Source organism: Petaurus breviceps, unplaced genomic scaffold, assembly GCF_028583685.1.
Source record: "Petaurus breviceps papuanus isolate PSGF00001 unplaced genomic scaffold, PetGlider_PUasm1.0 118, whole genome shotgun sequence".
Taxonomy (NCBI): Eukaryota; Metazoa; Chordata; class Mammalia; order Diprotodontia; family Petauridae; genus Petaurus; species Petaurus breviceps.
In genome coordinates this window covers 21,594,059-21,621,345 of record NW_027185616.1, presented here as the reverse complement: position 1 = coordinate 21,621,345, position 27,287 = coordinate 21,594,059, and the positions used below count along the sequence as shown (strand labels likewise).

Sequence of the window (27,287 nt, the reverse complement as noted above, 5' to 3'; positions counted from 1 at the left end):
CTACCTACTGATTATGACCTTTCCTCTTAGAACTTGGATAGGACTTTCATTAAACCCCTATCTTTGGCCTCTTGAGCTCCAGACACCAGCTAAAGAACTGACTTTTCAAATGGGACCTCTTGGGGCAGGGACAGCTCTACACCCAATTTCAGCTTTAAGTAGCTATGGAGAAGAGATCTTTGCCCCTTACCCCAAGATTTTGAGCCCCATTCATTTGAGGGCAGAAGGATGGGGCGCTTGTGCCTAAGACCCCACCCTAAGCTATTGTTTATGTGCTTATTTTCTATTAACCCTGTTATATTGTTGTTGCAAAGTTTTTCTATTATCACTGTTATATTGTTACAAAGTTCTGTCGATACCAGTTTTTCACCAGTTACCCTTAAACTTTCATTAATGTATGTAATGTAATGCATTGTTAATCTACTTTTGCCATGTAAGGGACGTGAAAGATCTTGGGGCTGAATGTAATGGGAATGGGAATCTGAAGATCTTCCCTACCCCTTGATAGGCCTAATGGGAATTTGAAGACTTTCCTTGATTTGAAAGTAAACTCTGCCCCCAATGAACTGAATGTAATCACATGGAACCTGTGATGGAGGAGTTTGCTGAAGGGTAGAGTAGAGCCACAGGAAGCTGAGAATCAGAGCTAGAGAGACAGTGGGAGAGAGAGGATGCTCAGGCAAGGAGATAGAGAGATTTATAAGTAAATATTGATCTTATATTGGTTTGTGGGAAGGCTGAAGGATGCTATGGTTCTCAGTGTTGTTATGGCTTGTTAAGTCCTTTGCTACTATGATGGAATAGGCTTCCTGGTTTTAGGACTCAGTTTTCTGGTGTCTAAATGAATGTTTTATTTGGTTCTGTCCTCTATGTGGAGATTCTGTTATAGTTTACAATTGAGCGCAGTGTGGGAATACTTATAGTCACAGTCTTTATAATGATCATGGGTGCTGTAAATATTGCATTGGCACTATACCAACTCAAATAACATCTCCTCCAAGAAGTGTTCTGTGATCCCACCCACTGATTATGACCTTTCCTCTTAGAACTTAGATAAGACTTTTATTAAACCCCTATCTTTGGCCACTTTCTATGAAAAACCATAAAGAAGTGATAGATGCCACTGAATCTGAAAGCCATTATTCCTTAGTAGTTCTTTGAAGTGTATATTCCAAGAAGGAATTGACAAACATGACCTGAAGATGCAGTGTTTCTTTTGCCTGCCATTATCTCCCATAAAAAGAAAAGACAATGTCTTGAAAGAATCCACTGATCGCCTCCGGAAAAAGATCCCAAAAAGAAAACTCCTGGGAATATTATAGCCAGGTTCCAGAATTCCCAGATCAAGGAGAAAATATTACAAGTAGACAAGAAGAAACAATTTGAATATTGTGGAAACACAATCAGGATACCACAGGATCCAGCAGCTTCTACACTGAGGGATCAAAGGGCTTGGAATATGATATCTCAGATGTCAAAGGAGCTGGGATTAAAACCAAGAGTCACCTACCCAGCAAAACTGAGTATCATGTTTCAGGGAAAATATGGTCATTCAGTGGAACAGAGGACTTTTAAGCATTCTTGATGAAAAAACCAGAGTTGAATAGAAAATTTGACATTCAGATACAAGAAGCAAGAGAACATGAGAAGGTAAACAGGGAAAAGAAATCATAAGGAGCTTATCAAAGTTGAACTATTTACATCCCTACATGGAAAAACAATAATTGTAACTCATGAAACTTTTCTCAGTATGAGAATAGTTGAAGGGAATAGAAATACACACACACACACATACACACATACATATGTATGTCTACATAGGAGGGTATATGAGCATATGAATACATATGTGAATGTGTGTATATATGGGTAGAGGTATTCATAGATAGAGGGCACAGGATCGATTTAACAGGAAGGGATGATACTTAAAAGGTGAAATTAAGAAGCAAGAGAGGAATATAATGAGAGAAGATGGGGAGAGATAGAATGGGGTAAACTATCTCATATAGAAGAGGCAAGGGAAAATGGTTACAATGCAGGGGATGAACAGGAAGGCAAAAGGGAATAGGTCAACCTTATTCTCATTGAATTTGGCTTAGGGAGGGAATGACATACACACTAAATAGGGTATCTCACCTTACAGGAGAGTAGGGGGAAAGGGAATGAGAGGGAGGATGATGGAAGGGAGGGCGGGCTGGGGGGGAAGGAAGTTGGAAGCACCCACTTTTGAAAAGGGACAGGATCAAAGTAGAGAATGGAACAAGTGGGAGGTGGGGTAAGAGGGAGGGAAATACAGTCAGTCTTTTGCAATATTTCCACTATGGAAATGTTTTGCATAGCTACACATGTACAACCTACACTGAATTGCTTATCTTCCCATTAAGGGTGAGTGACAAGGGAGGAAGGGAATGAATACAGAATTCAAAGTTTTGAAATCAAATGTTTAAAATATATATATATATTATATACTATTATTAATATTATTTTACATGTAACTGGGAAATAAGACATACAGGCACTGGGGCATAGAGATCCACTGTGCCCTACTGGAAAATTGGAGGGTGTATGGGAGAAGACATGGGAGAGAGCAGATTGGAGGAGGGGATAATTTGGGGTGGTGGGTAGGGAAAAAACGGGGAGAAAATTTATAACTCAAAATCTTGCAGAAATGAATGATGTAAACTAGAAGTTAATAAAGCGTTTGATTAAAAAAAGAAAAAAAAGAAAATGTCAAAATACAAATTATCAGAGACTTAAAACAAAAAAAAACAGATATAACCAATATTTACATGCTGTCTCCTCCATTAGAATGTAAGATACTTGAGGGCAAGGACTATTTTTACTTTTCTTTGTATACTCAATGCTTAACATAGTGCCTGGTACATAGCAAACACTTAAGAAATGATTGATTGACTGACTGATGTTAAGTGATATATTCCAGAAAGGAAGAGTTTTGGACAAATGATTCCTCATGGATATGATAAAACATGGCCCTCCATTTATTTAGCCAAAAGAAAATTGTTCCAGGGTGTGATCATTTTGGAATTCTTTTTTTTTGGAGGGCAATTGGGGTTAAGTAACTTGCCCAAAGTCACATGGCTAGGTTTTTGTTTGTGTGTGTGTTAAGTGTCTGAGGCCGGATCCGAATTCAGGTCCTCCGGACTCCGGGGTCAGTGCTCTACTCACTGTGTCACCAAGCATTTTGGAATTCTTAAAGGTATGGTCTAATTTGCTGTACCTTTCTTAAAGATTGTAAGAAGGCAGAAAGCAGACGTGTTCTAATAGAGTCCAACTCATTCTACCAAATTGTAAAGGCAAGGAAGACACATACAAGCAGCTGTAAGCAACATCTGTGTGCCCACTTAGGGAGAAAACATCTATAAGAAAGGATAAAATGATTCATGGCTGGTGCTGGAAACATAGATACTTTGCTTTTACTTTTCTGCCCAATTTTTCATTGCTTCAGCAGTCTCAACATGATTTTGGTTTCAAATTTGTCTGACAGCTTATGAACTCAAAGAAATTTTACTTCTGTTCACTCTAGGGATACTTTCTTTGGAGACAAAGAGTTCCCTAGGGAGATCATGCATTGTTTGGCAATGAGTCCAGTTTATTGGTAAAAGCTGCCTACTTCACATTTGAACTATAGGATTTTTGTTTGATTGTTATTATACATAATAATGCAAGATCCATTTCATTTACACATTCTCTTTTTTAGCCAAATCATTGAAAGTGCTAAACACAATGGAAACAACATAGAAAAACAATTCTCTTAAATGCATAAACTACTGAGTTTTATCTAATGTTTCATTTGTAATAAATTTCTGAGAAGTCCTGGGATGTAGAATTTAGTATCATGGATTTTGAGTTGCCCCCTAATTTTTGCAGAGGAAGAAACTAAGACCCAAAGAGATTAAATGATTTGCCCTAGTTGCACAGTAACTAACAACCCAAAGTTAAATCCAGGGCCTCTGGCTCTAAGCACAGTGTAATTTCCAGTGTACCACATCACCTCTTCCCTTATGTCTCCCCTTTACCCATGACCCCTATCAAATATAAAACTCAAGAGTCTTATTAAGTTCCCACCATATCGCCAGCACTATGTGGTACAGAAGAATTAAAGACATAATCTTCAGGCATTCCCTAGACTTACATTTTCCTCTATAGTACTGTACTCCTTTTATAAAAGGAGGAGGGAAAAAAAGAAGAAAAAAAATAACAAAAAATCCAATTAAAGTAAAAACATGTTTCAGAAACTTCTGTTGTTCAGACAACCAAGGACATCTTTTTTCATGGTATTCAGTTTCTGCCAAGAAAATCACCCCCACCTGTGTGGACTGCCGCTAAGTCTGATGGGAGGATAGACTCTGGCAACCTATCATAGTCATGGCTTTAACAATTACAGCTGAATCAACATCTTGTTCCAGGATGGGCTTGTGGAATTAAAGGTCAGTAACTACAATTCCTACATTGTTAATAATCCTTCAATCATCTTTACATCCCTCCTCATGCCTCACATAGTGATTTGCACAGAGTAGAGACTCAATAAACATTGAATTAATTGGAATCATTAACTACTGCTTTAACTCAAATGGGATAAACTTTGGGCAAATAATCTTGGGGGTATAAGAACTGGATTTCCAAACAATGGAGGAAGTTGCCCCAATATCTACTTATGGCTAGCCTACATAGAAATGTAAATTACATTTTTATTTACATGTTGTCTTTTCTATTAGACTGTGAGCTCCTTGAAAGCAGAAACTCTCTTTTGGCTTTCTTTGTGTCCCAAGTGCTTAGCACCATGTCAGGCACTTAACAAATGTTTATTGACAAAAATATGTTCTTTTTTTTGTTCCTTGTTTTCACAGAGATGAATGTGAGAAAATTACTAGGTATTTAGTTTGAGTGGCGTGCTGGTAGGTCCTGATTAGTACAAATAATGAATCTCAAAAAGCGGTTACATTGTTCAAATTTGCATTGTATGTGTGTATGTGTGTATCATATATACACATATATAAATATATATGGCTATAACCAATTACCGTATTATATATATATATATAATTTATAATTATAACTTCAAATAATGTCAATTTCAATATATATGGTTATATATACATATATACACCTATAACCAATTACCATATTTTATATATAATTATATATATAATTTATAATTATAACTGAATAATCTGAATTTGCAATATATATCATTACATATCATTTATAATTATAACTTCGAATAATGTGAATTTGAATACAATCACTTAATGAGACTCATCATTCACACTTAAAGAGATCTCACTGTAGTGGAAAAAATCCTAGTATATGATTCAGGCCTAGGTTCAAGTCTTGGCCCTATCGTTTAGCTATATGTGTAATTTTCGGTAAATAACTTTACCTTCTCTGATCTCTATTTCTTTATCTATAAAATGAGGGAGTTGAAGTGGGACAACTTAAAGGTTCCTTTCATGAATGCCTCTAATGTCAATTGATTTTTCTAAATCATATGGAAATTCTAGGCCATCTTGGAATGGATTTAATTTAGATATTTTCTTTCTCTTTTTCTTTATTTGGTAGGGGAAAGGAGGCCTGGATCTGCAGTTAATTGATACAGGGAACTACCAGTGAGAAAACTTCATCTGACAATGTAAATCTCTATATATTCAATATCAGCCATTTTTAGCACTGAGAAGTTAATTAAAAGAAATGTTTAAAAAAAAAGAAGCATTTTTCTTTTTTAAAAGAGGAGGAAGAATAATCCCTTTTAAGGCATCAAATAATCTTATTTTGGGTCTCTACTGTCAAAGGAATATGAAGAATTGAGGTGACAACAGCCACAATGACAACTTCCATTGACATAGCACTTCCCTCATCCGTTCCTGTGAGGGAAGTGCTATATCAGTGAAAGAGGTGGAGCAGGGCTGTAATTCCCATTTTAATAACAGTGAATAATAATAGCTAGCATTTACATAGCACCTTCAGGTTTTCAAAGCACTTTACAAGCATCATCACATTTTATCCTCATAACAACCCTACTATCCCCATTTTACAGAAGAGAAAACCAAGGCAACTAAAGATGATTGGCCTAGGGTCACACATCTAAAAGCATTTGAGGTCAAATTTCTACTCAGGTCTCCATCACTCTAGGTCCAATGCTTTATGTATTGCACCACCTAGCTGCCTTTTATAGAAGAGGAAACCGAAGAATAGAAACCAAAATCACATTTGCTAGCAGAGCCTGGCCTTAAATCGAGGTCTTCTGACTCTAAATCCATTTCCCTTTCCATAATACAACTCTATCACATTCCAAGTAATGGGGTCCCACTGTGAGGTTGAGAAAAACCACATAACAGTGGAGGCCTAGACAGGATGCTATTAATTATTCCTCCTATCAGCAGCAGAGGAAGCATTTGGCTGTATTCGATGAAGCTTCTTCTGTCTTGAAACACTCCTGGGCAGTCTTTCAGAATATAGTTTCATAAAGTTGTTCATCTTCCCTTTAGGCCAGGGACAGCATTCTGCATTTGGCAAAAGAAGGAAATGATGCTGTGTTTTTGAGTTATAGGGTTCCTGCTCTCCCTGATGTGACACTCATAACAGAAGAGGGAGAGTTTATGACACTATTAACATTAGGCCAAAAGTATGCTCGAAAAGTTTCAGCTTTAACATTGGTGCTTCTGCCAAGTTACACATTTGAATAAAACAGTTAATACTTACATAGCGCTTCTCTGATGAGTTGGAATCTGTGCCTAGTTAATGTTCCTGTAAAATTTAATGGATCCTTCTAATGTGATATTCTTCATGCATTGCAATTATTCATTCTAATGTAGAATGAAGAAAGGGCAGCACAGTGGATAGAGTGCTGGACCTGGAGTCAGAACATCTCCCTGAATCTAAATCTGGCCTCAGATACTTACTGGCTGTGTGACCCTGGACAAGTCACTTAACCCTCTTTGCCTTAGTTCCCTCATCTGTAAAATGATCTGGAGAAGGAAATGGCAAACCACTCCAGTATCTTTGCCAAGAAAATCCCAAATGGGATTACAAAGGGTTGGACACAAATGAAGGACAGCAACAAGAATGAAGGGGATACAACTGACCCACCCTCGATAGGAAGAATTTGGGGTTCTTGTTTTACAATAACAATGATAAAATTTCTCGCATCTACCCACTGCTTTCTCACACGAACTTCCCTTGGCAATCAGTCAACTAGTATATATGTATGTCTCCATTATCTACCTAGAACTGTAAGTACCCATTTGTTGCCCTGGTGGCATAGCCTATGGCCACAGAACAAATGATTTCAATTAGTTTTTTTTTCAACAAACTCTAATTTATTTCCTACTTGACAGACTAAATTCAATACAACATTTGTTTTCATAACATCCAACATGTCTTATTTCAAACTTCACTTCTGTGCAGTGACTGTGATGGGGTGATCTATTTTATTTGGCTACCCTCAATGTGAGTCATTTGGACAGTTCTCTTAAGGGATGTCAACAATCAAAATGGCTCCACTATGGTTTCTCCCGCACTCTCGGCCAGTTTCTTCCACACATCATCTAAAGAAGATTTATGTACTTACAGCTATCTGGAAGATGGGGCAATTGAGCTAGCTAAAGAGCAGAGAGGGAGCGACTGTTGCCAATGCTGTTAATGAGAACGCCAGCCATCGTCCCGTTAGAAGGTGGTCTATAGGCAATGGATAAAATCAGAGAGAGCCCAGACATGTGGGCTGGTATGTAGCTGGTCCTATTATACACCAACTGCCATACTGTAAGGGCAGATGTGTATGCATTGCAGGTAGGGAGACCAAGAGAGTCATGTTCATGGCAGAACAGTGCAGTTCTAAATGTGTGATATCTGTGTGGCTTTCTCTGGGTGCCATTGTCCTCTGCATTTATTAAATACTTGTTGACTGAACGACTGGCTGACCTTATTGTAACTATTTATTTTTTATTGGGAAGTTCCACAGTTCAAAGACCATTGAGATAAAGCTACAAACAGCAAAAGGCTTAATATACTGTTCTCTGAGGCAAAGGTCAGCCCTACCCCCTGACAACTGTATTTATAAAAGGGTTGCAAATGACCACTACTTATGTGGACATTTCTACTTCACTAGTGTCCGATCTGCCTCATACCTAGCACATAAACCTGCAATTGTAGGAAAAACAAGAACTTTAAGACTACCAAAAGAACATACAGGCTGTTGGAATTTGTCCAGTGGTCTCAATGTGATTATGAAGACTCTATGGGCATGAGAAACTCACTCAGCTCCCAAGCTTTTATCTCATTTGGAACTTGGAACCAGACAAGGAATTTTTGTGTTGTCTCAGTGCCCAGTGCCATATTTAGAGGACGAGTCTGATTGAGTAGTATCTCCAAAAAGTAGAACTAATTTGCTGGGAGGCGCTCAGTATTTTGGAAAAACTTTGTCTTGCTGTGTCCTAATGTAGCCCTGTCAGAAAGAGCATGGATAGCGGACACTCATCTCAGAACTAACGTGGAAAAAATTCCATGCAGATCACTCTGAAACACTGACAGATTTAGTGCTTTATCATGAACCAGAGAGCAATGGAACAGTATTTTTTAGGTGGTTCCCAATCCACCCAGGGTACCTAGGGTAGTGTCAAGATACTCAGTGGGTATTCTATAAATATTTGCTGATGCTACTGCCTTGGTCTTTGACCTTGATTTGATGCTCTAATGTGAGACACAAGAATAAAAACCAAGAGTTATCTTTGGATTTGACGTCTCAAAATATTCTCCTAAGATATCAGTCATAAGAATAACTCATATTTACATAGCACACTCCACTTTTTTATGCATTTTGAAGGGGGAAGCAGGGCAATTGGGGTTAAGTGACTTGCCCAAGGTCACACAACTAGTAAGTGTTAAGTGTCTCAGGCTGGATTTGAACTCAGGTTCTCCTGAATTCCAGGTCTGGGGCTCTATTCACTGCACTGCTTAGCCTCCCCGACACTCAACTTTTGAAAGGCACTTTTCACCCAAGAGCTCTGTGAATCAGGTTTTACATGTATCATCATTCTTACTTTACAGATGAGAATTATGAGCTTTTGAAGTGAATGGACTTGTCCATGGTCCCACAGACTGGCAGAAGCAGGACTCACATCCTGATAACCTAGATGCCCATATCTCTATCATCCTCAAAAAAAAATCCTCACTAGATCTGTTCATTCCCACTAGCTATCATCCTATATCTCTCCTCCCTTTTATAGCTAAGTTTCTAGAAAAAGCCATTTATAATGGTTTTCATTTCTCCCCCTCACTCACCTCCACTCTCTTCTTAACTCTTTGCCTTCTGACTGATGACCTCATTCAATGGAAACTGTTCTCTCCAAAGTTACTACTGGTCTCTTAATTGAGAAATCAGAAATCAGAAAGGCCTTTCCCCAAACCTCATCCCTCTTGACCTTTGTGCAGCCTTTTACAGTTTTCCATTCTGTTCTTAATAGGCTTTCTCTCTAGATTCTCATGGCACTGCTCTCTCCTGGTCCTCCCCCTACCCATCTAACAGCTCCTTCTCTGTCTCCTTTGCTGGTTCTTCATCCACCTGTTAACCATGGAGGTCCCCCAAGGCTCTGTCTTGGGCTTTCTTTTCTCCTTTCATACTATTTAACCTGGTATTCTCATCAGTTCTCATGGTTTTATTTATCACCTCTATTCTGATGATCTGAAGAAGGAAATGGCAAATCATTCTAGTATCTTTGCCAAGAAACCCCAAATGGGGTCACGAAGAGTTGGACATGACTGAAAATAGCTGAAAAGCAACAAAAATGCTGATGACTCTCAGTATTTTTGCTCAGCCCTAACCTCTCTCCCAATCTCAAGTTTCACATCTCCTAAAACAACAACATTTGGAAGAACAAAAAGTCATAATTTCAAAGGAAATAGTGAAAAAATGTAAAGGGATTTAGCAGTATCATATTTTAAACTATATTATAAGGCTGTAATTATCAAAATTATCTCACACTGGCTAAGAAATAGAAAGGTAGATCAATTTACAATAGCAAATAAATACAGTTACCTTGTATTTGACGAGTATGAAGATTTAAGTTTTTGGGAGAAGAATTCATTATTTGGTAAAAATTGTTGGGAAAATTGGAAAGCAGTTTGGCAGAAACTGGGCACAGAACAATATCTTATACCACTTACCAAGATAGGATCATAATGGATATATGATCTAGATATAAAAAGAGTTATTACAAGAAAACATGAAGAACATGGACAGACATCTTTAATTGGACATCTTATAGACATCTTAAACTCACCATGTATAAAACTCAACTTTTGATTATCCTCCCTACCTGAACTCTCTCCTTTTCTTAACTTCTTTTTTTAAAATTTGCTTTTTGGAGGGAGGAGGGCAGGGCAATTGGGGTTAAGGGACTTGCCCAAGGTCACATGACTAGTTAAGTGTTAAGCGCCTGAGGTCGGATTTGAACTCAGGTCCTCCTGACTCCAGGGCCAGTGCTCTATTCACTGTACCACCTAGCCATCCCTCTTAACTTATCTATCACTTTCAAGGGTACCACCATTTTCCTAGTCATTCAGGCTTGCAACTCAAGTATCCTCCTTGACTCCTCATTCTCTTTAGTCACCAATCCCACATCTAATCAATGATCAAGTCCTGTCATTTCTACTTCTATAACATCTCTTCTACACACCTCCTTCTTTTCTCTGACACCACCACCATCCTGGTGTGCCCTTTCCTCCCCTCATGCTTGTAGGGTTGCAATAGCACATTGGTTAGTTTTCCTGACTCAATTCTCTCTTCATACAAATCTATTCTTCACTCAGCTGTGAAATGACAGATAAAACATGCTTGACTATATCATTTCCCTATTCAATAAACTCTGGTGGCTCCCTATTATCTCTAGAACCAAATATTAAATCTTCTGTTTGGCTTTCAAAGTCCTTCATAACCTGACCTTTTCCCACCTCCTTGCACCTTACTTCAGTACTCTTCCATTCAATGACATGGGCCTCCTTGCTGTTCCCAGTATATTTTATTCCATGATCCCAATTCCAAGCATTTTTTCTAGCTGTCCTATAATGCCCGGAATGCTCTCCCTCTGTTTCATTGCTTTCTTTCGAATTACAGCTAATATGCCATATTTTCAAGAATCTTTTCCCATTTCTCAGTATTTTCTCTGAAATTACTTCCCCTCCCCAATTTATTCCCCATAAGACTGTGAGCTCCATGAGAGTTCTTTGCCTTTCTTTTTGTTCCCAGCACTTAGCAGAGTGTCTGGCATAGGTAGTTAAATGCTAGCTACCAATGCTAAGTTCGATGTCCCTTCTTTCCTTTTTCTTGGAGGCAATTGAGTTAAATGACTGACTCCAAGGTCAGTACTCTATCCGCTTAGGTAACCTAGGTGCCCTCTCGATGCTCTTTCAGCACAGTACATTGACCCTCTGTCATCATTGTTTTCATTCATTCATCATTCCTACTTTAAAGCTAAGGATACAGGACTACTCATATTTCCTCACATAATCACTGCAGATTTTATGTCAATTTCTTTTTTTTTTTTTTGCAAAAGAATGGTATATGGGTGGCACCTAGGTGGCACAGTGAATAGAGCACCAGCCCTGGAGTCAGGAGGAGCTGAGTTCAAATCTGAACTCAGATACTTGACACACTTACTAGCAGTGTGACTTTGGGCAAGTCTTAACCCCAACTACCCTCCAAAAAGCAAAGAAAAAAGAATGGTGTATGACCATTATGTGAAGCTTTAAAAAACAAAACACAACACAACCTCGTGCCAGTATTAGTTAAAAATAATTTATCACTAAACTGCCTTTGGTGCAAGATTAGGATGCAGGAATACTCATGAATGTACAATAACCATATCCCGTGACTTACTCATGGCCACTCCCCATGTGCCTATGGCTCTTCATCGAGTTGAGTGACAATGCTGTTGGTACTGCAGTGCTCTAAACAAATCACACAAGTCAGCTTTCTGATATATACTGACAATGCGCCCATGTGGAGAATTCTAAGCTCACAGTTTGTCATGTGTGAGAGATAAATACTTCACCCTAAATGCCACCAGTGAATACATTGCTATTCTGTCTATCTTTTAAGCGGTGTGAGGAACAGAATTATACGGTGGGACAATTACATCATGAAAGGTTATACACCAGTTTTGGGATTGGAAAGGAAAAAAAAACATACAGGATACAACTATCATATAGTGGCAATGATTATGTGGTAAAATGTGGTAATCAAATGACCTTGCAAGGTTCCATACCATGAGGGACACAGTTTAGATTTTCAGGTTCTTTCGGATTTAGGCTATTGGTTTTTTCTCTTTGTCAAAGCAAGGCAGCATAATCTAATGCCAATAACATTTTCCTGGGGATAAGGAAACCAGGACTCAATTATACCTGCATTCTTGTTTCCTTCTGTCTTCCACTATTAGAAATCAAGGGACTTTGAGAATAGGAACTGTTTTACTTTGTGTTTGTATTTGTATTCACAGTGCTTAGCCCATAATTTAAAATGTTCTGTCTACCAACTATTAATTAGCTTGGAACCTTGGACAAGTTGCTTAACTCTTCAAGAAACTTAGTTTTTTGTAACTTGAGAGGAAACCTATACCAAAACTGTAGTCAAAGGACCTGTGCTTCCATCCCTGGTTATGCTATTTACTACCTATGTGACCTTGGGAAAGTCAGCCTCCCAGGGTCTCTGTTTGATAATCTGTAAAAGAATGGCCTCTCAGATCTCTAAAGTCCCTTGTGGCCTTAGCGTTCTATAAAAGGTTTAAGGACAGGTACAATTCTGAATAGAAAGTACTTCAAATCTAGTGTGTCCTTTTGGGTCACTATCATCCATTGATCTTGAGAAATGGTCATTTTTGAAATGAGTAGTGAAGAAAAAGAAAACAGTTTTTTAACACTGAAATTCCTGGATCTTCATGAGTATTTCACGTAGATTTATTCTGCTATTTGGCAAAGTAGAAGCTCATTTAGGAAGGTAACCCAACTTGCTTTATGACTAGAAGGCTACCAAAAAAAATTTTATGAATGAGTTTTTTAAATGGCAGGAATGACTTCCTTGTAGCAGACTCATTGTGAGGACCATTTTTGTTACCACCAGGTGGACTTCTGAAATAATGAAAATTCCAAATGACATTTTGCAGAATGCAGAAGTGTTTAGTGGCGACCAAGCTGTCCATGCCAGCTGTTACATAGAGAAACTCTCTTTCCTCTTTTCTCAAAGGTATCCAATATAACAATCAACAGTAGAAAGGAGTATTAAAAGTCTCACTCAATAATGACAAAACCAGACGCCTGGTTGGTGAACCTGATTGTATTCTTTGGAGAATAAAAAAAATAACAATTTGGTGTTTCTATTGAAAATTCATTTATTTTCCTGTAGCATTCCTTTTATAGTACATACATAATTAACCAGAACAGCCACGCAAATGAGTCCTGGAATACAAGTCCAACATTTATAACAAATTTTGCCTGGGGCCTGTGTAGTGCGTCTTTAGACTGCTAATGCTTCCTTCCACCAGAGGTCTCTTCATCTCTGATCCTGCTGAGCTGATTCCGCATAGTATCAAATGCACAGAACCTAATGTCTATTTTAAATACTTTTTATGAAGTTCTATAAGACTAGTAAAAAAAAGTAAATCATAAGACCAAAGAAAATCTTTTTTCTCATTTTGAAGCTAAGCTAAAAGACACCTGGGCAGAGTTCATCCCTGCAGCTTTTCCCTTTGCTTTGAGGATAAGTTCAAAACGGCATTGCTTTTACTGTTGATTCTTTCTTTTTGAAGGTAGTAAAGGCTTATTTGTGGAAGCAGGAAAAAAAAAAACTTTCAAAAATTGTGTCATGAGAGTCATCTTCGTTTGCCATTTTAAGATTTCTCCTTTCTGTTTTATGTGATTATTGGAGCGGCTAGGTGGCACAGTGGAGAGAACACTGATCTTGGAGGCAGGAGGAGCCAAGTTAAAATCTGCCTTCAGACACTTACTAACTTAGCTGTGTGACCCTAGGCAAGTTACTTAACCCCAATTGCCTCAAAAAAAAAAGATTGATAATGCAATGGAGAGAGGGCTGGATTTTAAGTGAGAGGATCTTAGTTCAAATCCTGCCTCATATTTAAGCAGAGTTTCATTTTCCTCACGTAAAAAGTAAGGAAACCAGAATAAATGTCCTTTGAGGTCCCTTCTGGCTTTTATATCTATGCTCCTATGATCAGACGACCTATCAAATCCCTACTCACCTACTTATTAGTTGTGTGATCTTAGATAAGTCATTTAACTGCTCTGAGCTTTAGTTGCCTCCTTTGTAAAATGACGAGGTTGGAACAGATGTCTGTTGACATCTTGGAGCTCTAAATCTAAATCACGTGAAGAGGATGCTCTTTCAGAAATAATAGTGTGGATTTACCCTGCTCTTCCTCTCTGCATAAGATAGGAAAGCACAGAGTCAATGGATGCCTCTGTATCTGTTTTAAAGGAAAGCATACAAAGAGGAGGGAATCATTAGTAACTGAAAAATCTAATTAAGTAGGAGGTACTAGACTAGATTATCTTCATCATAAATGCTGGAGAACTAAGAAGACAGCTGCCCAGAGAGGCTAAACCATACTCAAATTGTCTTCATTTTAAGCACGGCCCCAAATAACACTGATTTTGGCACAGAAGCAAAAGTCCCTCAAATAAGGAATGGAAATTTCTCACCAGTATCTAGTTCTGTTATATATCACTTAGCTGAACAGCAGAGTGGTGTGCTGTTTATAAATTAATAGAATGAGGGAGGCAGTGTGTCCTCACACAGGTCTATTAGGACAGCTTGTCTGCAGAAGACATTTTCCCATGTACTCTCTAAATTTCACATAGTAGGTATAGGTGAAATGAGAGGCTGGGAATACTCCCTGAGGCTCCCAAACTATTTTTAGGTCAAGTAACAACCTCTTCCCAATACTGCTGTTAAAGGTGAATATGGGGTGGAAGGGCAGGGCAACTCCATTGTGAAAATGCTTTCTATGAGTGAATTTCAACCTTTGCCATGGAAACAATACAATCACAATCCCTAAAACCTACCATTTACCTCATCAGTGCCCTTCACTGCAATCACCAGGAATATAAGAGTGAATGGCAGAATTTTCAAATCCTGAGGGTTCCCAAGTAGATTTTGCAAAAAAAAAAAAGTTTATGTCTTAGGATGGCACAAACCTTTCTTTGGCCCCCTTTCTTTGTACCAGCTCTATTTACTACAGAAATGGTAACTCTATCACTTATAATGCATTTTCTTCAGAGCTCACAATTTCAGAGACCATGGGGAGTGAGGGCGAAGTTCACAAATTCCTTGACAGCATCCCCATATCCACCACGGTCAGTCTTGCAGGTAGAGTGTGATTGTCAGAATGCTCAACTCTGTCCTTCTACCCAAATACCTTTCTGCCTACGTAGAAAGGATGGTGGTTCTTACTTTCTTCTTCTCCCCTGCCCCCTTTCTTTATTATTCTATATTGCAAGGGAGTACTCACTTGGTGGGGATGAAAAAGGGAGGGAAATTTTTAGAAATGAAAGGGATGTAAAAATAAAATATATCATAGAATTTTTAACGAGAAGAATGATTCTTGCTTGTTTCTTTTCATTTTAAAAAAGAAAAGGAGAAAGAGTAGTTTTAAGGGGACATAAGAATTCAGGTCAATATCATACATCATCTACAACTATAATACAATGACAATTAACACCTTTTGAAATTTGAGAGGTAACAAGGCATAGCAGACAAAGAATAGATTTAGAGTCAGAGAGGATAGACTTAAATCCTGGTTCTTTTATTTATTAGCATGCAACCTCGATCATGTTATATTACCTCTTTGACCAATACAGGTATTAGTTGGATTGGACCAGATAACCTCTAAGGTTTATTCCAGCTCTCAATCTCATAATCCTGTAGGTTGATAGGTAGGAGGCACTTTCCCTGGGAATCACCATTAGGGAGAGGATCCTGAGCTACATAAACCAAAGCAATTCTTCCACATTTTCTGAATCACTGAAGACTGAACTACCTTTAGTCTATTTTTTATGAAGTACATGTTGTATCCTAACTTCCTGAAAACTAGTCTTTCATGTACCACAACTCTAACAAAGTTAGTTTACCAGAACACCACATTCCCAGTCACCTGGATAATAGAGTTTTATGGTATCTCTGTTGACCAAATTATGCTCCTGTAGCAGCAATCACCCCAGCATACCCAGGATGGCTGCCAGCACAGGTTCTTAGATCTGCTTTTCTAAAGGAAAGCAACTCAAAATAGGTTAACAAGCTTAGCACCCTGAACTTCAGAGAATACAAACAGAAGTTAAAACAGAAAATAACACAATTCATCAGACAGGGCTTCCAGCTGTCTGACCATTACATCCATACCTAGTCAGTAGTCAGTTACCAGAGAGAGAAGCACCAACATCTGGATTTTCAAAGACAGGGCTGGGGGGGGGAGGGCGGTCCTCAATGGCTGCCCAGAGTCTCATCTGGCCACATCACACAAGTCTTCCCAAAGTGAGCCCCAAAGCAAAACCTCCCCTCAGAGTATATGTAGCCTTCTCCTGGGTCAGAGACCATCACAACCCTCATGAGCCACTGCCCAATCACAAAGTAACAAGGTGTGGGTGTTCCTGAAGAACAAGTCTCCAACCACAAGCTCAGGTGACCACATTCAGCCTGTTAGGGGGCAGAGCCTATTCTCAAATCAGGGAAGGTTCTCAGAATCACCTAAGCCTATCAAAGGGCCAAGGGGCAGGGAAGATCTTCAGATTCCCATTCCCATAACATTTCTTTAGTACTTCTTTTCCTTTGTGGGAGAAAAAAGAAGTGTGTGTGTGTGTGTGTGTGTGTGTGTGTACACGCGTGTGCCCCCACATGTCTGCCATTCACTATACTGGACTTTCCTATAACTCTATTTCCTCCATTCCTGGTTGGTTATTTTTAATTTGGAAGAAAAGAAGAATACAAATCAAATTGTTTTGGTTGTCCCAATTTGATTGCAAACCTTCTCTATAAAATCATGAACTAAGTTAGTGCGCAATACAGCTTGTTCCAAGGGTAGGGGAAGTTGTAGTGTAGTAGAAAAAATTATGGATTGGAATTCAACAGTGACCTGGGTTCTGATTCCCACTTACCCACTTAATAGTTGGGTAACAGGTGGGCAAAGTTGCCTCATCTCTCTGATCGCCTAGTTTCTTCATCTGGAAAATGGGCTAATACATTTAGTGGGCAGCTAGGTGGCACAGTGAATAGGGTACCTGGCCTGGAGTCAGGAAAACTCCTTTTTTCTGAGTTGAAATCCAGCCTCAGATACATCCTAGGTATGCAACCCAAGGCAAGTCACTTAACTTCTGTTTGCCTTACTCTGCTGGAGAAGGAAATGGCAAACCACTCCAGTATCTCTACCAAGAAAACACGGACAGCCCTGGCATGCTATGGTCCATAGGGCCACAAAGGACAGACATTACTGTACAACAAGAACATGGGGAGTTTATTATGGAGTATAACTTGTGGATTACCAGGCAAGTTTTTCACCCCAAAACATCTCTTCTGGAAGGAAGAATTGGAAGATAAGGTGATAACACAGTAAGTGCCAGAAGAAAGGTAAAAACTAAATGCTATAAAAAGAAATGCAGAGGACAGATAAATTACCATAAGGTGAGGAAATAGGAGAGAGCTTCAGAGAGCCCAAAAGAACCACAGGGCATATTCTAGGGAACACTATGTTTGCTTGAAGTATAGAGTTTATAGAGAGGAATAGTATGAAATCAAAAAGTTACAAAAACAAACTTTTTTTATTTAAGTATTCTTAATTAACTATTCTTTAATAGAGTGAGGAGAGTCTAGAAATCCACATTCTAGCCCTGGCTTAGCTTCCGACTAGCCGGGCAGGAGATCCAGGGTGCAGGGGAAAGGTACTAAGGAATGGAATTACAAGTACTATGGGAGTAAGGAGGCATGATCCTAAGGGAGGGGTGGGAACCTGCGGCCTCAAGGCCACATGTGGCCTTCTAGGTCCTCAAGCGCGGCCCTTTGACTGAATCCAAACTTTACAGTACAAATCCCCTTAATAAAAGGATTTGTTCTATAAAACTTGGACTCAGGCAAAATGCTGCACCCAAGGACCACATGTGGCCTTGAAGTTGTAGGTTCCCTACCCTTGTCCTAAGGTATAAGCTACTGGGGGTCAGCAACCCAGGCAAAATAACTAGGGAAATCAAGGCACAGGTCAAAGAGTAGGGCCACAATGGGTTTGTATCTTTCCAAGGAGTCTGGGTGATAGGCATAAGGCAATAATAGCAAGAGCTAATCTTGATATTGAACCAATTACATTCTGAGACAAGAATTTTAAATGAGGGGATGTTGAGCCTTTCATTGTGTTGTGGATCCCTTTAGTTGCTTGGTGAAGCCTATGGACTCCTAAAAATATTTTTAAATGCATAAAATAAAATGAATAGGATTGCAAAGGAAACCAATTATGTTGAAATGTAATTATAAAGAAAAATTAAGTTCATGGATACCAAATTGTTTTAGATGTTTCCTGCCCTAGGCCAAAGAACCATTCTGAGAGATTACAGTGACCTGAGCCTGTAAATGAGTCATGGAGGAGGGAGGTTGTGATTAAAGGGGTGGATTGGGTAGAAAGTGGAAGATGGAACAAGTAGATATATACAGGTATAGATTGGAATAAGGTTATAGGAAACAAAACAATTCCTGACTGTTATAAGACAAGGAAACAAAAATTCATATAAGGAGGGGACCATGCTGGAAGATGTGACTAAACAAGCCACTTGTGCAAATCAATTTCATTCCTTACAGCTATTCATAAATGTTTATCTCCACAAAGTTTGGCCTCAACCCCCACAGTTTTGTAGATAATTGCCTATCCCTGGAAAGAGATGGTGGGAGCATGGTATAGGGCGAAGAGGGGTTGGGGGAACAGCGGGTGATTATCATGGCAAAATAACGTTTGGATGACAACCTGGTGCCAGAAAAGGGAATGGGCTTCCAAGATGTGAAGATAGCAAGGAAAGAGGCAAATCTTGTCCTGTCCCCTTCACCACTGATACCCTAGGGCAAATCACCATTGTCCCACCCTAGCTGCAACTCCATAGCCAATTCCTGTGTGTGTGTGTGTGTGTGTGTGTGTGTGTGTGTGTGTGTGTGTGTAGCTTTTGGGTTTACAAGATGTTTCTTCACAACAACCCCATAAAGCAGGCAATATGAGAGGTTATATTCTATAAGGTGACAGTCATCCTTTCACTCTCCATAGCTCAAAGTTGTTTCCTGGTGTCTGTAGTACTTAATTCCCTAGGCATATCCATGAGCTCACAAATGGAAAGAGTAGGAAATCTTGCACCAGAGGAACTGAGTTCAAATATAATAAACTCTGCTACCTATCATAGGTATGAATCTGGACAACTCATTTAACCAGGATGGACCTCAGTTTCCTTGTCTGTAAAATGAAAGGGTTGGACTAAAGTCTCTTCTAAGGTCTTTTCTAACCCTAAATCTATGATCCTATGGTTTTACAGGTAAGGAAATTGAGGCTCTGCAAGGTTGGGTGAGTTGCCCACAGTCTATTAAGAATTCTCTCATTTCTATTCCTGATGCTTCAGGAATGGCGGGATGTACTCAGGTCATACACAATCCTTGTGGACACTTCCTATAATCCTCCCTTGAATGTCTGCCCTCAAAATACACTTGTCCAATATAAAAGTCAGTTTTTCATAGCGCCCCCCAAAAAGTATTATTTTGTGCTACTAACAGCCTAAATGCACAGGAGCCCCAAGATTTTTTAAAAAGTCATATTCATAGGGATAGCTAGGTGGCACAGTGAATAGAGCACTGGCCTTGGAGTCAGGAGGACCTGAGTTCAAATGCGACCTCAGACACTTAATACTTAGCTTGCTGTGTAACCTTGGGCAAGTCATTTAACCCCAATTGCCCTGCCTTCCCCTCTCCAAAAAGCAAAATAAACGCCATATTCAGGATCTATGGAATAGGTCTATGTTACAGGTAACATCATGTCATTAATGATGTTTCTATAGTAACTAAAGCCCCTTGGAGAGGGTCCAAGTTGATGTACTTCTGTGCTGTGGTTGGGGATGGGGGGATGGGGACTACTAAAATGATGCCATAGCAAACCATTAATAATAGTAGTGGCAGTGGAACAAAATGCTATGTGGTATGCAGAAATAACTTGGCTGGATTCCTCAGGACAACTGCCTCTCTGAAATAACACACACAAGGGAAGCTGTAGATTTCAGTTAGACACCGATTTTTAAACACAGTGACAGTTGAGCTCCTGCCTGAGATGCTAAGAGCAAAGTAAATGCAGCTTCGACTCCATGCCAAGAGTGAAAGCAGGTCCAACAGTCACCACCTATTGGAATGGCAATTGTTCCAAGTAATTTCCAGGAGACACTGCTGGGTCACTCTAGGAAACTGGGCACTACAGAAACCAGGAAAGCCTGAGGTGAAGGGAATACAGGATGACAATCAGCCCCCAGAATAAGGCTCCTCATGGTATATATTGCTGAGCCAAGTTTCTAACTACAACTCACTTTAAAGAAAACACCAGTCGGGAGTTATCATTATTAATAATAATTGGTATGCGACTAACTGCAGAAGTGAAAGTCCCATGTCCAAGGCAGAGAAAACATCCAAAAGAGAGAAAATGCAAGGTAGGAGAAGAAAGGGAAAAGGGATGTCCCACAATTCCATTTGTGTACTTACAAAGTGCTCTGAGCATATTTTAAATTTTCTTCTTCTTTGTTATGCTATATTCAATAGCCTGCATTCCCATGCTGTATTCAAAGGCATCTGAATCACTATTATCCTCTTTGGGTCAGACAAGCCATTCTTTTATAAGAAGCTTTGCCACAATCCCATCTCTGGTAAGCAAGCTATTTCTAGTATTAAGCATTTTCTTAAAACCTGATTCCTTACGCACTAAAAATCCTTTAATCATAATGAAGATTTTAACTTTCCCTTTCTCTCTTTACTTGACATCTTTTCAATCTCTCCCTCCCTCTTAATATAATTCAAAGTTCCAAATTCTGATTGTGAAACTCTATGCCCATTTTATCTCTGCTCCTTTCCTCAAGTTCACAGACAGCATTTCCTCATAAAGAGACGTTGGAAGATATCTTATATCCCAGATGGTCAAGCCCAGTCTATGATTACAGTAGGGCCAAAAGCAATTCTAAGCATATGTTAAATACTTGGAATTGTGAACTTTGGATGTTAGGCTTGCTCTGCTGCCTTTAAGAACCTTAAACCCTGTTTAAAAGCAAAGTACCACCATCCTTTGTTATTGTTCAGTCATTTCTTACTCTTTGTGACTCCCTTTGGGCTTTCCTTGGCAAAGATACTAGAGTGGTTTGCCGTTTTCTTTTCTTGCTCATTTTACAGATGAGGAAACTGAGGCAAACGGGGATAAGTGATTTGCCCAGGGTCAAACAGCTAGTAAGTGTCTAAGGTCAGATTAAAACTCAGGAAGATGAATCTTCCTGATTCCAAGCCCAGTGTTCTATCCATTGTACCACCTAGCTTGCCCACCCCTGTTCTTAAGACTTCACAAATCTCAGCAGCATCTTTTAAATTAATAAATGAATAAGAATTTTTGTGGCTTTAGTGAAAAGGGTAATGTTCCATTCAGCAGAATGGTACAGTGAAAACATCGCCGGCTCTAGAATCAGAGGACCTTAGATTCAAATTCCACCTCTGTCAATACTCAGCCGCAGTTTCTTTATCTGTAAAAAGACCAGATGACTTCCAAGTTGTCTTACAGTTTTAGATCGATTAACCTATGACCCAGGTTCAAGTTTCAGCTTGGACAACTTACCGCTGGGTCACTTTGGACAAGTCCTTCACCTCTACAGACTTTAGTTTCCTTATCTAAAAAGTAAGGCTTGAGTGGCCACAAGGGAAGCCGAGGATTGCAGATTGCGCAGGGAGGAGGCAAAGGGCCATAACTGAAACAAAATGAACAAAGTGCAGCTGCCCAAGCTAAAAAAAATTATAGACGAGAAGCTACCATTGAAACTAAATTGTGGGAGGCACGTCCAAGGGATTGTGGGCGTTTGATCCATTTATGAATCTTGTGATTGGTGAATGTATAGAGATGGCACTGTGTGAGCTACAGAACAATATTGGAACAGTGGTAATAGAGGAAACAATGTTTGATGCCATTGATGCCCTGGGTCTCCAGACTTATCCTTTACCCAAGAACCTCTTCTTTTTTTCTTCTGATACATGAAATTAGTCATTGTATATTCTTTGTTTAACTTTTTGAAAATAAACTTTTTCTAATATATTAAAAAATAAATAAAAAGTAAGGCTAATTCCTGTGTTATTTAGCTGGTAAGGTTGCTGGGCAGAAAGTTCTTTGAAAACCCTTAAAGCATTAAATAAATGTGGATTGTTCTTATTAATGAGGAAATCAAGATATTAAGATTAACTAAATGGTACTATGTTACACACACACACACACACTTCAAACTCCTAAGTGAATTCAAATTAGAACCAAATACATCTCCTTACACACACACACACACACACACACACACACACACACACACACACACACCCATGATGGCAAGCACAATATGAAACATTTTCAAGCAAAAAAAAGAAAAAATTCTGCCCCAGAGCTGGCCCCAGGCAAAACTGTGAAAAGGCAAAATTGATTTTGAGTGTCCTTCTGCTTCTACCACATGCATTCCTTTCCTCATGGGTGGTGCCCTCCCTCACTTCCCAGGTATTCTTTGTTTCCCACAACCTGACCCTGCTCTAGTCCTACTGCAGAACCTCACCTGTGTGCCTTTCTCCTGTTAAAATTTACCTATGCAGGTTGGCCCATTCCTATTAGAAATTAATCAGATACATGGTATTAATGCTTAATATACCTCCCAAGGGTAGGGATATTTTAACAGGGGATTTCTGGAGATAGAAAACCTTAGCCCAAAGGAATGAATGCAATTTCAGGCTGGAAGGAGGTATTTTTGGATGGGGTCCTCCCCCCTCCTCTAAAAAAATCACACTTTATAAATAACTCTACCCTTGTCTAATTCCTTCAGCTGTGCTTTTGTGGGAATGTCCCCTGAGATACCTGTGGAATGGCATTTCGCACACCCCTACCCCAGCTACCGAAGGGCAAAGGTATCTCAAGTAAACCTTTTTAATACCCAACAAATTGAAGTGGGTGAAACCAATTTCAAGAGGATTTTGTTACAAAACAGCAGAGAAACTTTACAACATGTACACTGAATTTCAGTCTAAGATACTTTTACTGGGACCAAGTTGCCTAGAAATAGAATTTAGAATGGAAAGAGTGAAAGAGCCTTTAACTGTCCCCTGGATCAGCAGGCACACACCTACCTACCTTCCTTACTTGAGTAAACATCTCTATCCAAATTTCAAACCTTTTTGAAAACTAGACTTGTAACGACATAACTTCCATAGCTGTAACCCTGGCAGGCATCAAGTAAAATGAGTAACTTCCCCCCAGACAAGCTAGCCCTTCCCTTCCCCCCTCCCTGCTCCCTCCCAGGTCAGAAATCAGTGGCTGTCGTTAGAAAGAAGGGGGAGGGGGGGAAGAACAGTCTGCTCATTAAACTATGTTCAACTTCTATAATATGCATCTTGATACCTCCCCTGAAGGTATTCCTCCCCACTGTGCAACTGCCACTCTTAACGACCCCTGTGCCAACTCAGCAGAAGCCTTCCTGTCAGCCTTGGAAAGGAAGCAGGGTTTCTAAAAGTCAGTTTATTGAAATGTTGTGGTGATCCCATATGACTTGTGGGTTGTAAACTGAATCAGAGGTTAACTGTGGAGCTAAATTACCATCCCCACCAAAGTGCTGAATGTTCCCTTTCTATCTTTGACTAGAAGATGGCATTCTATTTTTAATTTAATTAATTTTCTTGTATTTGTATTGATCTCCTCCAATTCCAAATGTATCCCTCTCCCCTCCTCTACCCCCTAAATTATCCCTTGTCATAAAGAATAAAAAAGAAAGAGGAAAAAAAAGCAATTCAGTGAAACTAATCAGCACATCAGTCAGGTATGCAGTGTACCACATCCATTGTCCCCCACCTCTGCAAAGAAGGGGAGAAGGTACATTTTCATGGAAATTATTTTTTTAAGAAACAATTTTGCTCATATTTTTTCTTCCTTGGTACAACTGACAACATGTGTAGGGAGAACACAATTATTATCTAGAAAATAAATCTAAAATGATTATACTATAGCATCAATAGAACTTAGATGATCTAGTTCAGTCCTCTCATTTTACAAGAGAAGAAGTTGAAACCAGAAAGATAGTAATGACATATCAGGGAAATGAGGTCTTTTGATCAGAGATTTAACTAGTCCCAACTACAATTGGGAGAAATTCAACAGTGTGTGATGGGAATGGGGTTCAGAGAACAGTTCCACCTTGGGTGTTATCACACAAGGAAAAGAGAGCTCATCCCAATATAGTATAACAGAAGGAACATTGAAGGGGCGGCCAGGTGGCTCAGTGAATAGGAGCACCAGCCCCAGTGTCAGGATGACCTGGGGATCAAATCTAGGCTCAGATACTTAGCACCACACCAGAAATAACTGGCTGTGTAACCTTGAGCAAGTTACTTAACCCCGATTGCTTTAAAAAAAAAAAAGAAGGAACATTGACTCTGGAATCAGAAAACCTGTATTCAAATCTACTTGTTTTAGGTAAGTCACTTAACTTCCTTGGGTTTCAGTTTCCTCATTTGTAAAATATAGATAATAATAGCACAGTTGTGAAGATCACATGAAATCATGTAAATAAAGCACTATATAAATCTGAGTAGTTGTTATTAAGGCTATTGTTAGATGGCTTCCGAGGTCCCTTCTGACTCCACTACTATGATTCTATGATTCCTAGAGTCCCCTGGGCCAGCTGTCCCCTATATTTCTAGAGGGCTGAGAGAAGAGTTACAAGGACAGTGGTTACCACAAGATCATGATGGATAGGAAATATGCCCTGTCCCACGTGCCTGGGATGAAGCCCTGTTTATTCTGTCCTATGTATGACTCCACTTCTGATTTCCAAATTCAGTGCTGTCACCAGAACAGGCAATCTCTCATTTTCTCACTCATTTTCTCAATGCTTTACCAGTCACATTGTTAGGGGGAGGTATACAATATGCATGGGGTTAAAGTGACTTCAAAATCAAACAAGGTTTATGAGACAGCCCTGAACTACTCATATCCAGTGCCCACTGAGCCTATCTTTTGACAACCATAAAATAGGAAATGTAGGCATAGAAAAGGGCACCAAAACCATCTTATTTTTTCAGCTAACCAGGCAGGTTGCGCAGCTGTCAATTCAACAGGGCTAGCTTGGATTTTCAGACTGGTGTTTTGTGGATTCAACATTCTCCAATGCAATTACATTCTGGATAAGTTTTGGATCTGGGAACAAAGGACTAGGGAAATAAGTTCATTTGTCCTATATTGTATTCCTAGCCTGAATAGGCCAAAGAAGAAAGGAGGAAAAAAAAGAGGAAAGAAAAGGAAGAAGCTCCGTACCAAACCTGAGAGTTCCTTATTTCACAACCAAAAGAAGTATGAGATTACTCTTTTTCTGACATTTATTAAGGAGCAAAATATCAACCGAAGTCCCTAGATCTTAGACTTATCACACATGGGATCAAAGATGTAGAGCTGGGAAATCCTCAGAAGCCTCTAGTTCAATCCCCTTATTTTAAGGGTAAGGGTTTTGAGGCCCAGAGCATTAAGTGATTTGCTAAAGATCCCAGGGGTATTAATGTGTCAAATGTGGAATTTGAACCTGGGTTCTCTGATTCCAAATCTAGAACTCTTTCCCTGTGGAAAATAAACCCAAGGAGGCTGTGTCTAGCCCAAGGTGACACAGCTAGTTAGAGATGGTGTAGGATCAGAATCCATCTAGATCCTTCCAGCTGATCTCACTTTTCACTACCTCATGCTACCTCACTCCATCAGACAAAAACTAGGACTTTGTCAGGACAGCAGGTGGCGGAGTGAATAAGGCAGGGGCCCTGGAGTCAGGAGGACCTGAGCTCAACTCCGACCTCAGACACTTGACACTTAACTAGCTGTGTGACCTTGGGTAAGTCACTTAACCCCAACTGCCTTGCCTTCCCCCCTCAAAAAAAATAGGACGTGGTGTTGTAATGGACCTTTAAAAATGCATCGAATTGAACAGCTTCCTCCAGTTTTAAAGATGAAGAAATTCAGATTCAGAGTTTGGTAACTTACACAACAAGGTCATGCAACAAGGAGACTAGTTGAGATTCCTACTCAGATCTTCCAACTCTCAGTCCAACACTCTTTACAATATAAACACAACATGACTTTTAGATTGTATGCAGCTTTTAGAACTTTTTTTTTATGGAAAGGGAAAGTAAACTGATGATTTCATCTTTTTACTGTCTGATTTCTGCTCTTCAAGCCCTGTTTAAGAAATCAGATACCTTGGATTTCTTCTCTGTGGAGAAAAAAACTAACACATCTAACATTAGATTAAAATACGTGCAAAAGTCCAAACCAGAGAGGCAAGCCCATCCTTACCTTCCTCATTTAAAATCCATGGCAAAAATGTAAATACTGAGTCAAAGTCACAAGTGCTGTCTTCAAAGGCACACGAGCCAGCAGGGAGCTCCACAGCTCTGGCAAACTGCAGCGCTGCCGGTACAAAGAAAGTTTCAGAACATGCTCCCCGGGAACACTCACCCAAACTTTGAGCAGAGGTGACTACATGCAAGCCAGGGTAGGTGGAGGGAAAGCACGGGGGACACGGGGGGCATTGGTTCCCACGGTCTACCTCCCAACCTGCCCCAAGTGGTAACCCAGACCGGAACGGGGAGCAAGATGCAAAAGGAGGAAGCGTGGAGGGCAGCGCTCTGGCAGGTTCTCTGTGTGGCCAGCCCCTCAGAGGCTGGCTCGCTCCAGAGAAAGCATGGGCTCCCAGCCGCACGCCCGTAGGCAACGCTTCCCACAAAGGTGCGCAGCACTGGCAGCAGTCTCCAGAGGGCCCAAGTTTAGAGAGCGCTTACTCCTAGTACTGACCCTTACCTTGCACGGCCAGGAGGACACCCCACAGGAGCATAGTCGCCCTTCAGGGAGAAGTTGGAAAGATGCAGCTCTCAGACTTCAAGCTGCCACCCCACTGCAGCGGGATGGGTTTGCGTGGAAGGGGGAGACGGAGGGCTGGGAATCAGGGGTGGCAGGACA

The 27,287-nt window shown here is 39.9% G+C and overlaps 2 protein-coding genes and 1 long non-coding RNA gene across 4 annotated transcripts in view; 1 reads left to right on the top strand and 2 right to left on the bottom strand.

Annotated features, from left to right (window-relative positions):
* The window catches only part of MAMDC2 (MAM domain containing 2), a 232,009-nt gene extending 204,728 nt beyond the window's left edge, over nucleotides 1-27,281 (bottom strand). For both annotated transcript variants that reach the window (XM_069087015.1, XM_069087020.1), the window contains exons 1-2: nucleotides 27,129-27,281; nucleotides 26,625-26,738 (exon numbers count right to left, since the gene is read on the bottom strand). In XM_069087015.1, coding sequence (XP_068943116.1) covers nucleotides 26,625-26,738; nucleotides 27,129-27,162 — 148 coding nt within the window. In that variant the 5' untranslated portion in view covers nucleotides 27,163-27,281. The remainder of the gene's footprint in view (nucleotides 1-26,624; nucleotides 26,739-27,128) is intronic.
* SMC5 (structural maintenance of chromosomes 5) overlaps nucleotides 1-27,287 on the bottom strand; it is a 396,836-nt gene that overhangs the window by 324,873 nt on the left and 44,676 nt on the right. The gene's annotated exons all lie outside the window — the stretch shown is intronic.
* Nucleotides 26,700-27,287, top strand: part of LOC138160470 (uncharacterized) — a 32,717-nt gene continuing 32,129 nt past the window's right edge. Inside the window, exon 1 of the long non-coding RNA XR_011168155.1 lies at nucleotides 26,700-26,823. This is a non-coding gene — a long non-coding RNA (uncharacterized lncRNA). The remainder of the gene's footprint in view (nucleotides 26,824-27,287) is intronic.